Source organism: Canis lupus, chromosome 6 (assembly GCF_048164855.1).
Source record: "Canis lupus baileyi chromosome 6, mCanLup2.hap1, whole genome shotgun sequence".
Taxonomy (NCBI): domain Eukaryota; kingdom Metazoa; phylum Chordata; class Mammalia; order Carnivora; family Canidae; genus Canis; species Canis lupus.
In genome coordinates, this window is record NC_132843.1 from 43219757 (window position 1) to 43234463 (window position 14707).

Sequence of the window (14707 nt, forward strand, 5' to 3'; positions counted from 1 at the left end):
TTAAGTATCCTCAAACTCTAGATGAGCATGGTCTCCTCTCCATTATTCAGGAGCTCACAGCCCTGTGCCAGGAACATTGACCCCTACCTTGGGGCCCCCTTGGCACCTGCTCTGGCTTCTTGAACTTCCATCACTTTTGCTCCCCACCTATGTGCGAGACCGCAAAGCCCAGGCAGGATGCTTCGTCTGCAGTCCACTCTGGCTGAGATGGTGGTGCAGGCAGGAGGCAGCTGTACTGATGGCTCATGTAAAGTAGGACATGGATCCCAGAATGCCTACTCACTGCTGCTCCCTGCCCTCACGGCGACAACCCCATCAAGACTGGCCCAGTTGGGCAAGAGGGGACTGCTTCCGACACAGCCCTTGGCAACTTTTGGTTTGGCGACACAGACGTGGGACCATCTTGCATGAGTGCAGCCTGCCTTTGTCCATCCTCTTTCAGGAAAGCTTTCAAAGCAGCGTCCTGGTGCTCATAATTAAAACTAGTTTAGTCAGGAAAGACTCACACTCTGAAAATGACAGACGAGACCTCACTAGAGCCTTGCAAAGGCCACGTGAGCTAGAAAGGTTTTATCCATATACCCATTTCACAGATGAGGAGCCAGAGCCCAAAGAGGCCAGGTGCGAATCTGAGCAGCACAGGTCCTTCCAACACACTGCATTCCAGGAATGCACCCAGCAGAGTTCCCAGAGGAGGCCCTGCACCTGCCACCTGCCCAGTGACTTGGAATGAATAAGATACTCAATGCTAATGAGCCGTGCCACTGTGACGGTGGCAGGGAAGGGTGGAAGAGGCATTCAAAACATCTTAGACTAAAATACCAACTATGAACCTGGGTGGCTCAGTCGGTGAAGCGTCTGACTTCAGCTCGGGTCATGATCTCTGGGTCCTGGGATCAAGTCCTGCATCAGGCTCCCTGCTCAGTGGAGGGTCTGTTTAAGATTGTCTCTCTCCCTCTCCTTTTGCCCCTCCCCCTGCTCTCGTGCTTTCTCTCAAATAAATAAGTAAAACCTTAAAATAAAACAAATAAAATAAAATACCAACTACAAGGCATTCAAAATGTCCCCCACAGCAGCCATCTCTGCATCCTGAGATACTACTATCTTCCAGTAGTTTCCCAAACCTCAAGAGTGTTTTCCCAGCCTCCCAGCTCCACCACGCAGCAAGCACATTTCCTACCCTCGGCTCAGCAACCTGAGTGTCAGGATTTGCTGTCCCCACAAAACGTCCTAGCCATTTCTTAAGCTACCGGCTGCGGTTGGATTTTCCACTTGACATTGTTAAGCGATCAAACTGTCTATGTCATTGTCGTACACGGGCCTTTTCAGTTTCCTGCTACCAGATTCAGGTTAGATAAGCATTACAGAAGTGATACTTCCAAGTTCCTCTCTCTAACCCAGCTGGAGCCGTCTCCCCATAGCTAAGAGGTACACTTTATTAAATCCACGCTTCGGGTAGCTAACTTGTAAAAACACTACACAACAGTACACACCCACACAGAGCAGAGGATCAGACAAGCATCAGCTCCCGGACAGCTATGGAGGAAGCCCTTCTCAGGAGATCCTGCAGAATCACACACTTTACGACCCAGCCATCAATTGCCATAGAGAAGGCGAAAACAAATTGAGCTGAGCCTGGAAAGAATGTCAGTGAAATTGGAAAAACACTTGCTGGAAACTGCCTGGGGGGTGCAGTGACCTCCCCTGGACCTGCCCAGGCTCTACCAGCTGGCATTATACCAACAGAGATTGCAGATGGCCCTGGGGGATGGCCAGCCAGCAGATACCTCCTTCCCCATCCCTGTGGCAGGCCAGACCCTCCCTGCAGAGTATGAAAGCCATGAGTGCTGGTCGGATAAAAAGCTTCTCCTTGGAAAACACCAGTTTATTCATTTTGGTGAAAGTGGTGAGGGGGGCAGCATGCTGAGGACCCTTTACAACTAAATAGTTGTGGGTGCCCCCAAAACCAAAGGCACAAGTCCCCTAACCCCTGCCCTCTGATGCACTAATAACAACTTTACAAACGTGGGCAAGGGGAGAGCCCCCTGAGGGAGGAGCTCCTCGGGGCCTCACCCCACACCAGTAATATACCTTATCACCTCTAAACTGTGCCACCCCTAATCTTAGTCACCAGGTCAATGGAAATAATCTCCAGGCCTCTGTTTGAGACGCTGTATCAGTTCATTTTCCCTTTCCACCTGAACTTCACCACACACACACACACACACAAACACACACACACACACACAAAGCTAGATTAACAGTCTAACAGCAAACTCAGAGAGGGAGGCTCTTTTTCACCCCTCACCCCCACCCTGGGCTGGGTGAGAAGTCTCCCAACTTATTCCAGGGTGGGGAGTAAAAACGTAGCCCCCCTTCCTCATTAAATTATACACAGAGATTACTTGCAGAGGCTGGTTCTGCTTGCTTACTGGCTGTAGCTCCTAGTTTCTGGTTCCTTGTAAAACTTAGCTGGTTTAATACAAAAGAGAAGTAAACATTTCAGGAAATAAAAAATGTCGTATTGACTAGAGGCCTGCAGAAGACACTTCCACTGAATGGGCTTCCATGAAGTGATAACAAGCCAATAAAATGCCCAAGTAAAGCTCAACGGAGGGGAAAGATCTGATTTCTAACAGCTAATTCTCAATGGAATGGTCGAGAAACACACCAGTTAGTCAAAAGTCTGTGTGTTGACTTCTTACAAGTCACGCTTCATCAGAGGCCCGCCAGGTGTGGCCTTCAAGGGAGAGCCTCAGAGGGGTCTCCCCTGTGAACACAGGGTGAAAGGTGCCAGCACAGACCCGCAGCATGTACTCCTACAGGCGACCTATTTCACCGTGTGTCCCCCAGATTCTCAGCCCTAACGGACTCCCATCTCTGAGACTGGACGCGAGGAAACCAGTCCAGGAACTAGAGACGGAAGAGGCAGCCAGCCTGGTTCCCGGTGTCCCACCTGGTCCACGGCCTGAGGACTCACAGCTGGCCTGGAAATACCGGCCTTTGAGAAATTCATTGCCTTGCAGCCTTTTGGGCTGGGGCAGAGTCACTTCCCAGGATTGCACTGGGATGAAAATGGAAGCACAACAAAATCTGAGCATTGCTACAGAGCGTTTCTGGCAAGGGGCCCAGCGGATTTCCCAAGCAGACACTGGGAAGGTCTCCCAAGCCCACCTCGACTAGCACCTGCTGCTGCGGACAACGGTGCCTCCCTTGACACTCAGAGGCCCGCAACATCACACCTGTTCTCTCCACCTTCCCTGGGGGCTAGCAGGCCAGGTGCAGACAGGGATGTCACCGAGTCTCCCCAACCCCGGTCAGGCACCCTTAACTCTATGGCAGTGAGGTCACAGGAGGAAGCAATGAGTTCACCTCCATCCTCTTTCTTCTCCTTTGTTCTCCACCTTCTAGATGATTCGACCTTTTCCTTCATGGGTAGACAATGCTGCAAGGGTACCATAGCTCATCCATCCCTCCCTCCCTCCCTTTAACAAATCTTTTGAAAACATGCACTACATTTAAAGCCCAGGTTGATCTCCCAACAGAAGCAAGGAGCTTATATACTAACTGAGGGTTTTTTTAATATTTTATTTACTTATTCATAAGAATACACAGAGAGGAGAGAGAGAGGCAGAGACACAGGCAGAGGGAGAAGCAGGTTCCATGCAGGGAGCCCGATGTGGGACTCGATCCTGAGTCTCCAGGATCACGCCCTGGACTGAAGTCAGCACTAAACTGCTGAGCCACCCGGGCTGCTCCTAAATCAAGTTTTTTAAGTGAAAAGAAGAGTAAATGTGGTCTTGTCACTGCATTGAACATTCTCTGGCCTTGCCTTCCTCATCTGTAAAATGTGGGTATTGGTGGATATGAGCTTTAGAGACTCTCCCGGATCCAGCTCTGCCTTATGAGAACTACATACACTATGGAAAAAGCTCTTGTTTTTTTAATACCAAGAACTGAGGTTCAACTTCCTAATGGGATCATATACACCCCTGGTGTCTTTCAGCCAAGGAGACCTGAACTGTCTTTCAAATCATAGTTCACTCCTGGGAAAATGAATGACCAAGGGTCTGGGAGCAGCACAGTGGGACTCAAGGTTGGTGGCAGAATGATAGCAAGTCGAGTGTGAGACCAAGACAGCAGGTTTTTCCCAACCCCCGGGGTGGCCTGGAACCATGTGTCTGAGGGACTGCTACAATGCTGGTGCTCCTGCTCTGTGTGTCGGGACCACCTACAGGGCCAATAACCTCGATCCATGAAGTCAACAGTATGCCATTCCATGAAGTGCATGGTCTCAGGAGGGCCAGACATACAAAATCCCACATATCCAGCTGTTGAAATGGCAGGCAGTTGGTGCTCTGAATGGTTTTTTGTATTATGAAAGAATTCACATTTGGGTTTGGTTTGATTTCCTAAACAGTATGCTCCTCAATTCGTGAAAAATACATCTTTCCCCAGGCTGATTCTATGTGGCCAGGGAAAAATCCCTGCAGGGCCCACTGTGCACAACCTGCAATGCCCAGACCTTCCATAGAACCTTCCACCCCAAAGGCGTGACCACAACATGGTCTAGGAGTTCAAAGTTAATTCTGAATCACCTGCTGATGATCTGAAGTCTATACAAGTTTTTTCTACCAAAATATAAAATTCTTCCCATTAAATACCTCAAAACTCCTCCTTTAGCTAACTAAGTTGAAACCTGCCAAAATAAAACAAGCCTCGACAATCTTATCGATACCCCTAGGAGTATAAATAAACAACACAGAACTAATCTAATCTGTGACTACATTCGACCGTACATGCCAACAAAATCGGAGAAGTGACTTCAGCGCTTTAAGAACAAAAGCCCTGAAAGTGATTTATTTGACACCTGAAATGCAGCTCTCTAAAAGCAGCACCTGGTTAGTTTAATAACTTGTGAAACCCAAAGGCCAGGTAAACCCTAAGCTGTGCTTCTGTGATGCCTCCACATCGATCTCTCTTTTTCTCTATAGCTCCCCTTTGATAAAACAGTCATCTGAAGTGTTGGCTCTGTGCAGGACCACCTGTCTGCAAACTCAAATATCTAAGGGGGTCAAAGCCCTCAGGTGATGGAGTGCATCTTTTACTTTTCAGGTTAACATTTTGGTATCCAACCATTACGTTTGTGAGAATCTTGGGTATGAGATTATTTACGAGAATCTCAGGTATGAGGGGACCTGGGTGGTTCAGTGGTTGAGCGTCTGCCTTTGGCTCAGGTCGTGATCCCAGGGTCCTGGGATCGAGTTCCGTATTGGGCTCCCACAGGAAGCCTGCTTCTCCCTCTGCCTATGTCTCTGCCTCTCTCTTTGTGTCTCTCATGAATAATAAATAAAATCTTTTAAAAAGAGAGAGAGAGAGAATCTCAGGTATGGCATCGAGAATTGATGATGCTTTTTCCATGTGATAGGACAAAGAAGCACTCTTCAGGTAAAGAGAGGCAGATTGATTAACGGGTCTTAAGTAAAAGCACAAAGTTAAACATGCCCAGTTTCAGCCTCACTGTTTGAGAGCCACACTTTCAGACACCTTGACGCATACTTCACAGATGCTGAGTTTTACTTCAAAAGTCTAGAATTAAACAGCCCCAGACAGCCCCAGGTCTGCCTATACAGAACTAGACAGACCTCCAGGGGATCATCTTCATGCAACATGCACATTTTAAAAGGAGGAAACTGCACCACAGAGGTCGTCCTGGGGCCTCTTTCCCTCTCTGAGTCTTGGTTTCCTTCTCCCTAAACAGAGCAGAGTAACACCTGAACCTCACATGGATGACTCGGAGTCGTCCCAGATCGCAAGGGTCAAAGGAGCTGAGGCCATGTCAGAAAGATCCTCCCCACGGACACGGGAGAAAAGTGTGCCCCATCTAAGGCAGACACATGTGTCACCCGAACTCCAAACCACACAAATCTGAGCCTTCTGTAATCTCATCTAGAGAAGGATTTTCTATTTAAAAGTTCTCACCATTACATTCTTTTTTTGGTAAGTACCCCTCTAACACTTTTAGATTTTAACTCGGTTTACCCAAAATAAAAGTTTTATTCTTCTCAAAACCACATAAAACCATTTTAACCTTTTTTTAAAAATTCTTTTTAAGTAGGCTCCACACCCAACGTCGGGCTCAAATTCATGACCCTGAGATCGAGAGTCACATGCTCCACCGACTGAGCCAGCTAAGTACCCCCACATAAAACCACTTTAAATTGTTTGAATTTCTTACTCTGTGTATTAGTTTCTCTCTCTCTCTCTCTCTCTCTGTCTCTCACAAAAGCAAACCAAAACAAAAAAACACAGAACTACTCAATATTTTTTAGAAAGGAAAGGAAACGAAATTCCAAGGGCCCTTAAGAAATAGTAAGCACTGGTGAGGCTCAGTCGGTAAAGTCTCTCTCTGCCTTTGGCTCAGGTCATGATCCCAGGGTCCTGGGATCCAGGCTCGCACTGGGGTCCCGGCTCTGCAGAGTCTGCTTCTCCCTCTCCCTCTGCCGCTGCTCATGCTTGCTCTCTCGCAAATAAATAAATAAAACCTCAAAAAACGGCAAGCATTAAGAAGGGCAAGGATTTTGTATGATATTACTCTATGGATCCCCTAGGCAATTAGGCCAGGGTTTTGTTTTGCTTTCCATACACATAATTGATAAGACAATTTTGGAAGAAATCAATAAATGCTACTTTTTAGAGTAAGATGCATGCATATCTTAACTCATGGCATTAAGCCTGGGGTTTCCTAATGGAATGACAGAGGGAAGGCAAGAAGTGCTGATGGGATTTTTAGTTGTCTTAAAGAACAAAAAGCAAGAACACCACCCTTGCTCAGTGCAATTCGCTTCTGTTCAGATGGCAGAGACCAGTTAGTGTGAGCGTGGCTAAGTTAAGCCCTGGGACACAAGGCATATAATACAATCACTTCTGAGCCAATTTCGAGCATCTGATCCTTTACGAACAGACAGGTATGAAGCCTGGGAGCCCTCTCCTTCAGGGACAGGCCTCTGTGTCAGGCTGTCAGAAGCAAAAAGCCTACACTGTGGGTGTTTCTCCCTTCCAAGTACTAACCAGGCCCGACCCTGCTTAGCTTCCGAGATCAGACGAGATCGGGCGCGTTCAGGGTGGTATGGCCGTAGACACTGTGGGTGTTTCTGAGGCTGTCTGCACAGCTCCTGCTGGTGGAAGCAAGGGAGGAGACCAGCCTTCCCAGCACATTTCCACCAGTGAAAAGGCTGCTGCTGATGTGCATAATCTAAATGGCTAAAGAATCTGCAGAGTGCACTCCCAAGCTACCTGCTTTTCACTTTGTCTGCAACCACAGGGAGGGCTTTGGGATTCCGGTCCGCAGGCCCCTGGGGCTTCCACCCATGATGAGTGGGAGAGACCCAGCTTCAGGCTTCCCTGGACTGTGGCCACGGCCAGCACAGCTCCCCACAGTCACTCCTCCGCAGAAAGAGAGGAGGCGCCACACAAAGCACGACAGGGTTAACTCTGAGGAAAGGTGGGTTCTCAGTGTGGGGCTGGGACAGGGGCACTTGGTGACTGGCAGGCTGAACGTGTCATTTCAAATCTGTGAGCCAGAGTGGGTGTTAGTGTGTGTGTGAGAATATGTGAGGGTGTGTGTGAGGGGAACGTGCAGGAGTCAGTGTGAATGTATGTGTAAGCATGTGTGAGGGTGAATGTATATGAGGGGGAACGTGTGTGAGCAGAAGTGTGTGTGGGGGGAACATGCATGAGGGGGAGTGTGTATGAGGGTATCTGTGAGCACTGAGGGTAAATGTGGGAGTGTGAGGTCGTGAGAAATGAGTGTGAGCACTTGAGTGCACTATGAGAGCAAACACATAAGAGTGAATGAGTGAGTGTGATCACGTGTGAGCATGAACATGAGGGTGTGTGAGCATGTGAACGTGGGAAGATAAGGCTTGTGAGCACTTAAATGTGAACATGAACATGTGAGTGTGTGAATATGTGAGTGTGAGCATATGTGAGGGTGACCAGGTGGGGGTGTGTGAGTATGTGAGTGTGAGTGTATGTCAGTGTATGAGTGGGTGAGTGTGAGCATGTATGAGTGTGTGAGTATGTGGATGTGAGCGAGCGTGAGGATGACAGGTGTGTGTATGTGTGTGTGTGTGCAGGTAAGTGTGGATGGAGCGTGCGTGAGTCTGAAGGGCTGAGAATTGTGCACCCGCAGTGGACTGCAGCCCTCCAGGCAGAAGCAACAGAGTCCCCAGAAGAGAAGGGGTTCCTCAGACAGCACCCGCTCGGGTTTATCTATAAAGCACTGAGAGCACAGCCAAAAGGCCCAGTTGATCAAGATGTCTGGCCTTCTGTAGACAAAATAGCAATATCAAGTAATCACAGATAAGGTTCCACCATAACAATCTATACAAGAAAAAGAAAACCCACCTTATCGTGCAAGCATTCACCCAAAAGCTGAAAAGTCCCTAAGATCCCATAATTTCCAGTTGGCTGCCCACCCTTCCCCCACACACTCCCTCCCCACTGGCCCCTCCCCACCGGCCTCACGTGACTCAGAGTGAAGCTGGAGGGGATTTTTCCCTGGCTCTCCTCTGTGGGTGTCTGAAAACCTTTGGCAAGGTGGGAAGGAGGCTGGATACCAGGCAGGCCTCCTTTTTAAATTTTCATTTTAATTAATTTATTTTTAAATGTGGGGCTTGAACTCAGGACCCTGGGATCAAGACCTGAGCTGAGCTCAGGAGTAGGAGGCTCAACTGTCAGACCCTGCCCGCCACCACCACCTCCCCCCCGTCGCCTCACCTCTACCTGGGGACCTGTCTGCTAACAGAACACCACTCAACCATCTGACCTCTCAGTTGGCATCCCTCTGGCAAATGAAAAAAAAATTAGCACCCGTCATTATTGATCTCCCCTTTAGCTGACTTCCTGACAACAGTCCTTTTCACACACCGGGACACAGAAGCTGTTTTGAGAAACAGCTAATAGGAGCTGCTAATCCACCACTAGAAAGGCCCAGTGGAAAGCTGGAGAACAAGTTAAAGCAACTTTGGCCGTGCCAGTGACACTTCTGGGTTTTAAAAGCCAAGGGGAAGAGTGGAACGGAGGACCATCCCCTCCACTAGGCCTGTAATTGCCGGCACCAAGGTAGAGAGATGTGAGTCCCACCTGCCAGGAGCAGCACTTTACAGCTTGTCCACCTCTTTCCAGGTGTACCATCCCTCCCCCAAAGTTGGAGTCCCGTGCCCGCAAGCCCTGGCCTGCCACAAAACGCCAGGGTGATGGGGCCCGATTTTGCATACACATTTGCCTCCCCTATTGTTGGCAGCAAGCGGAGTCTCAGGAAAAGCAACGCCTGGTCTTCAAAAATTCAGACTGTGATGAGTTAAGTGGGAGTCAAGAAGAGGGGCGTGCTTTGAGGTCCAAAATACCTTCGAGAAGGATGCAGAGTAGAAGCTTAAAGTTCTGAGTGGCCGTGGTCAGAGATACTGGGGGACGATGAACAGTATTTGATCTTCGAGATGAAGTCAGAAGGCTACCTACTACGATAAAAGGCAGACTTTCCCCCAGGGTAGCACAAGAACCGCCCCCTCCCCCAACCCCCTTGAGCACTGAACTAGGAAATTCCCCATACTCTGGAAAAGTCAGAGAAAGTCCGGACCTTTTCAGAAGTGCTAGCTTCAACTTCAACGTCTTCTGTAAAACACTGATCCTCCTCAGAGTGAAAACAACCTGCAACTGAGATTCACTACGTAATAGAAATAAACTCCTGTCTACTGCCATGACCAGAATAAGATGTCAGTATGATCAATCAGAACAAATGCACTTGAAGGGCGCCTGGTGGCTCAGTCAGTTGAGCATCTGCCTTCAGTTCAGGTCATGATCTCGGGGTCCTGGGATCAATTTCCGCATCAGGCTCCCTGCTCATCGGGGAGTCTGAGTCTCCCTCTCCCTCTGCCCCTACCCTCACTTGTTCTCTCTCACTCTCTCTCTCTCTCAGATTAAAAAAAAAAAAAAAATCTTAAAACAAACAAAATGCATTTGAAAACATACCTGAGAAGTACCAATACCGGCCAATAAGCATAAGCACATGCATTAGGAGCTATCTACCCTAGACGGATCACCCAGTGCCTCGCTCAGGCATACAACCCAGTATAACATTCTGTTATTTTAAAAAATTGTCTGCGTAGCTCAAAGCATGAGTTTTGTTTTTAATTCATACATCAAACTGTATCTTGGTTACACAGATCCCACAAATACTGCAATGTCCTGACTTAACCACCTGAGGCTGGGTGGTTCTTCACCCAGTCCACGGGCCACAAGCATATCTACAGGTTTCGGAGCCCTGTCACAGAATCACTTGGCTCATTTTCCTGGTCTATTAGTAGAAGCAGAGGTAACTGGATGACCTTGTCAGTTTTCCTTCGCCCAAACGTATCACACAATTAAGTGTTTCGCTTGATCAGACAAAAGCTATGCTCAGCAGCTCTGTTCATTATCTTCGAGGATTAATCGGGAAGCTTCTGGTAACACTCATGTATACTATCTCCCCGAGAAGTGAGTGGTGACCTGACAGGGAGGTCCCGTAAAATACTGTTTTTTATGACGTACATGGAAGTAGCCATCGAAGTGACTCAATTCACTATCCAAGCTACAGAGTGCATGGCCAGTGTGTAGGTACCTCCCCAGCAAACACCCCAGGAGGGGATCCTTGGTAAGTGGAGACTGCCCCAGGGCCCTGATCAGAGTCCTCTGGACTCAGTAGAGAGGACAAACAAGAGGGGCATGCAAATGAGTTGAGGGAAAATCTCAGAATGAGACTTACCACTCTGGGCTTCTGCTGGTCCAGGGTATGCAGGAAGGCAGAGTTGGGATCCAGGCAGCGCTCAGGGTCACTGGAGATGTCCTCCTCCGAGTCTTCGTAGGAGGAGGAGAAGCCAGTGGAGGAGGCAGAGGAAGAGGACAGCTTCCTCAGCGGCAGGCTACCCCGAGGGCTTCCCTGTGGGTCCTCCAAGGTCCCGTCCTCCTGGGCACCCATGTCGGTAATGATGACAGCAGGTATACTGCTGGGGCTGCATGCCTCTTTCAGGGAAGGCTGGTCCTTCTGATCTGGGGAGAGCAGCTCAGGGCTGGGCTGGGTGGCTCTGTCCTGCTGGGGGCTTCCCCAAGGGCCTTCCGAGGGTACCCCTGTGCCACACGTCCAGGCCAGATGGGCTGCCTCCACCGGCTCGGCCACCCTGTCCCCTGAAAGGCACGGAGGTTCTTTCGGATCTTTTGCGGTTTCCCAGGAAGGCAAAGGCTCCAGCATTCCACCAGAGGCAATTCCAGCCTCCACCTCCCGGGTGGAGGCCCCTGAGCGGAGGCCCCCGAGCAAGCCCAGGGTGGTCGTGGGCGTCAGAGATCCTTCATCCGCCCCCCTGGAGTGCTGCGGGGGCTCCCCAACCACCGGGGCCCCACCCCGGGTCACCTCGGGGCCTCCGGAGGAGCCCGGGTCTGGGAGTGGCCTGACCCGGCTCTCAGAAAGCTGCGAGGGTGCGTTCACAGTCCCGTCCTCGGGCCTTCTGGCTTCAGGCGCCCCGGAGCCCCGCACGCCACCGCCACTGCCACCGCCACCGCCACCGCCACCGCCACCAGGCGGATCTTTTTTCCCCATCTTCCCGGGGGGCTCTCCGCTGAGGGGCCCGCCCCTCTCCGGGGCCAGGCTTGTGGCGCTGCCCAGAGGCTGCCACTGACTCTGCACCGGGGGCTCCCTCGGCCGCTCGGGGAGGCCAGGGTCGTGTGCATGGTGTGGCCCACTGGCTGTGGCTCCCGCTGCCACCTCTGCGGCCATCGCTAAGTGGACGCCGGGCAGCCCCGACGGGGGAGCCGGGCAGCTGCGTGTTCCCGAGGGCGGAGAGACCCTCTCGTCAGTTTCCATAAGTCTGGGTGAGCCACAGTGGGGTCTGGCGGGGCTCCCCTTCTCCATTCTTGCAGAAGCTGCTGCACCCCGCGCCCCTGGTTCCGACAGGGCGGCCGGGCCAGGAAGAGGGGCCGCCCCCTCGCCGCCCTCGGAGAGGCACAGGCCGGGCGCCCTTCCTCTCCGGCCAGGGCCGGCCTCCGACGTCTCCGGACATTGGTCCCCCCACGACTTTGTCCTGCGTTCCTCGCTCTGGGCCAGGGCCCTCCCTGGGGGCTGGCTGCTGCTGCGGAGGGGGCACGGGGAGGGCGAGCGAGCCCTGCCCAAACGCGGGCTGCGGGGCGCCAGGGCGGCGGAGCTCTGCGCCTGGATGTGCGCCTCGAACAGGCCCACTTTCTGGTTCACCTGCACGTTCTGCAGCTCGCGCTGCAGGATTCGCAGCTTCCTCTGGGCCTCCTCGGGCCCCGGGGGCGAGAGGGACGCGGCGGTCACCGCCTGCTGCCCGTCCCCCGGCGGGCGGCCCGCCCGACTCGGGCTGCTCAGGCTGCCCGCGCCGCCGCCACCGCCGCCGCCGCCGCCGCTCAGCCTGCGCCGGCCGCTCCGCCAGCCCCCGGGGCTCCCGGGCTCCTCGGGCGACGACGACTCGGCTGGGGGGAAGAGGAAGGAGGCGCCTCTCCCGGGGCTGAACACGCTGCCGGGGCTCAGCACGGCCCTCGCGGGCGGCGGGGGCGTCTCGCTGCCGCTGGGCCGGGGCCCGCCGCTCTTCACCTGCTCGGCGCTATTCATGATCACCAGGCTGTTGAGCGCATAGCAGTACACAGCCATAGTACTGGGTCCGCCGCGGCTCCCGCGCGGGCTCCGCCGCCGGCGCCTCCTCCTCGCGCGGCTCCCGGCTCAGCCCCGGAGGCCCGGCGGCCGCGGCTGGGCGCGCCGAGGCGGGGGCATGGCCGGGGTTGCGGGCGGGGGGCTCCGCCGAGGGCCCAGCCCCCGCCCAGAGCTCCATACACTACAGCGCCGCTGTGGAGACACAAGGACGACAGTCAGGACGGGAGGGGCGAGGGCAGGGGCGAGGGGCGGCGGGCGCTGCGCTGTCGGGGGTCGCCGCCGCGGGACGTCGGGGCCCCCGGGGGTGCGCGGCGGCGTGTCGCGGGCGCTCCCCGCCCCCAGGCCGTGGTGCGCTTGGAGGGGGTCCCCACAACGTCCTAACAGTAACCGTTCCCCCCCGAGCCACACGGGCGGGCGGGCGGGCGGGGGCCCGCGGACGGCGGCTCGGCTTCTCCGGCTTCTCCGGCTTCTCCGGCTTCTCCGCACGCTGCGCGCGGGCGCGGCGGACCCGGATGCCTCCGAGGGTGCGGACGGCCGGTCCGCCCTGTGCGGGGCTCCTCGGCCCGAGCAAACCGGGCTACGGACGGGAGAAAGGGCAACGCTCCCCGGGGCCGCAGCATCCGCCGCTCCACCCTCCCGGGCCCCAGGGACTCTCTCGGGGGGAACCCGAGCGGGACCAGCCTCCCCAGCTACCTGCGCCGGGCTGCAGGGGGACGCCTGCGCGCCGGCCGTTAACCCGCCCGGGCCCGGGCTCGGGGCTGGGCCCCTCGGCCTACGAAGGCCTGGGTGCACCGCAGGGCCGCCGCCAAGGCAGTCTCCAGCGCTGGCCTCGTCGCCTGCCCCCAAACAAGTGTGTTTTGGGAGTGTGGGCGCGCCTGCGCGCGCCCGGGGCCGAGGCGCTGCACGTCCCCGGTACCGGAACCAATACTCGCCGCCCCTGCCGCCGCCCCCCGTGGAGGGGTGTGTGTGTGTGTGTGTGTGTGTGTGTGTGTGTGTGTGTGTGGACGCGCACGGGGAGGCGGCCCTCCGCACGCCCTGTCCGAGGACGCGGCTGGGACCCGCGCGCCCGCAGCCCGGAGGGAGCCCCGGCCCCGCACCCCTCCCGCCGCCGCGCTCCAGGGCCCGGCCGTCCGCATCCCGGGCGGGCAGCCTCGCCCGGCGCCAGCCCAGCGGCCCGGCCCCCGAGCCCAGGACGCCCGGAGCGCGCGGGGAAGGCGGAGGCCGGGGGTGGCGGCCGCCCGGGAGGGCCAGCGGGGGGGGGGGGCGCCCCGAGCCCGTGCCCCCTCCCGTCCCGCGCCCCGGCTCCCGCCACCCTCCCAGCTCACACCCGCTCCGCGGCCCCGAAGCCCACCGCTCCGCGCCCTCCCGACCCCGGGGCGCCCAGGCTGGCTCGGGGCACGGCCCGGCAGGGGAAGAGAGGGCGCGCGGGCAGGAGCCGCGAGAAAGCCGCCAAACTTACCTGCAAGGTCTCCGCTGCCCGGGCCCGTGCAGACTCTACGGCCCAGGGACGCAGACCTCGGAGGAACAAGATGGCTTGAAAAGTGAAAAAGCTCACGGTCGACCTCCCCAGCGAGCTACGGAAGACAAGAAGGGGGGGCGCGATGGCCGGGCGACTGCTCCCGGGCAGGGGCCGCCCCGCACGCCCGGCTCGGCCGCGCAGATCCCCCCTGTCACTGTCCGCTCCGGCTACTTCAGTGTTTGTTCAATGTGCGATTAAAAAAAAATGTGGGGGGGGTGGGGAGGGAGGAGGGAGAGAGGCGGGGGCTTGGGGGAGGAAAGCAGGAAGGAAGTTGTGAGCCCGTCTGGGGTTGAACTCAGCGGAACAAGTTTTTCTTTTCTTCTTTTTTTTTTTTTTTTTTCTATTGCTTGGCAAGACCGAGGGAGGGAAACACTTAAAAAAAAAAAAAAAAAAAGTTTCCATTGTTAGCTAACAACAAAAAAAAAGTCTTTTAACTTCTGCGGGTTAAAGATACACGATTCATTTTCCACCCCTCCACCGAGCCTTGC

General features: G+C 54.6%; 1 protein-coding gene across 3 annotated transcripts in view; it reads right to left on the bottom strand.

The window, feature by feature from the left end:
• ITPKB (inositol-trisphosphate 3-kinase B) overlaps positions 1-14430 on the bottom strand; it is a 93156-nt gene extending 78726 nt beyond the window's left edge. For 2 of the 3 annotated variants that reach the window (XR_012032803.1, XR_012032804.1), the window contains exons 1-2: positions 14160-14430; positions 10805-12892 (exon numbers count right to left, since the gene is read on the bottom strand). Coding sequence is in view for 1 of the 3 variants with exons in the window: in XM_072830203.1 (XP_072686304.1) it covers positions 10805-12700 (1896 nt within the window). In the remaining 2 variants the exon portion in view is untranslated. The remainder of the gene's footprint in view (positions 1-10804; positions 12893-14159) is intronic. The other variant, XM_072830203.1, reaches the window with a different exon arrangement.
• Positions 14431-14707: the final 277 nt, after the last annotated feature.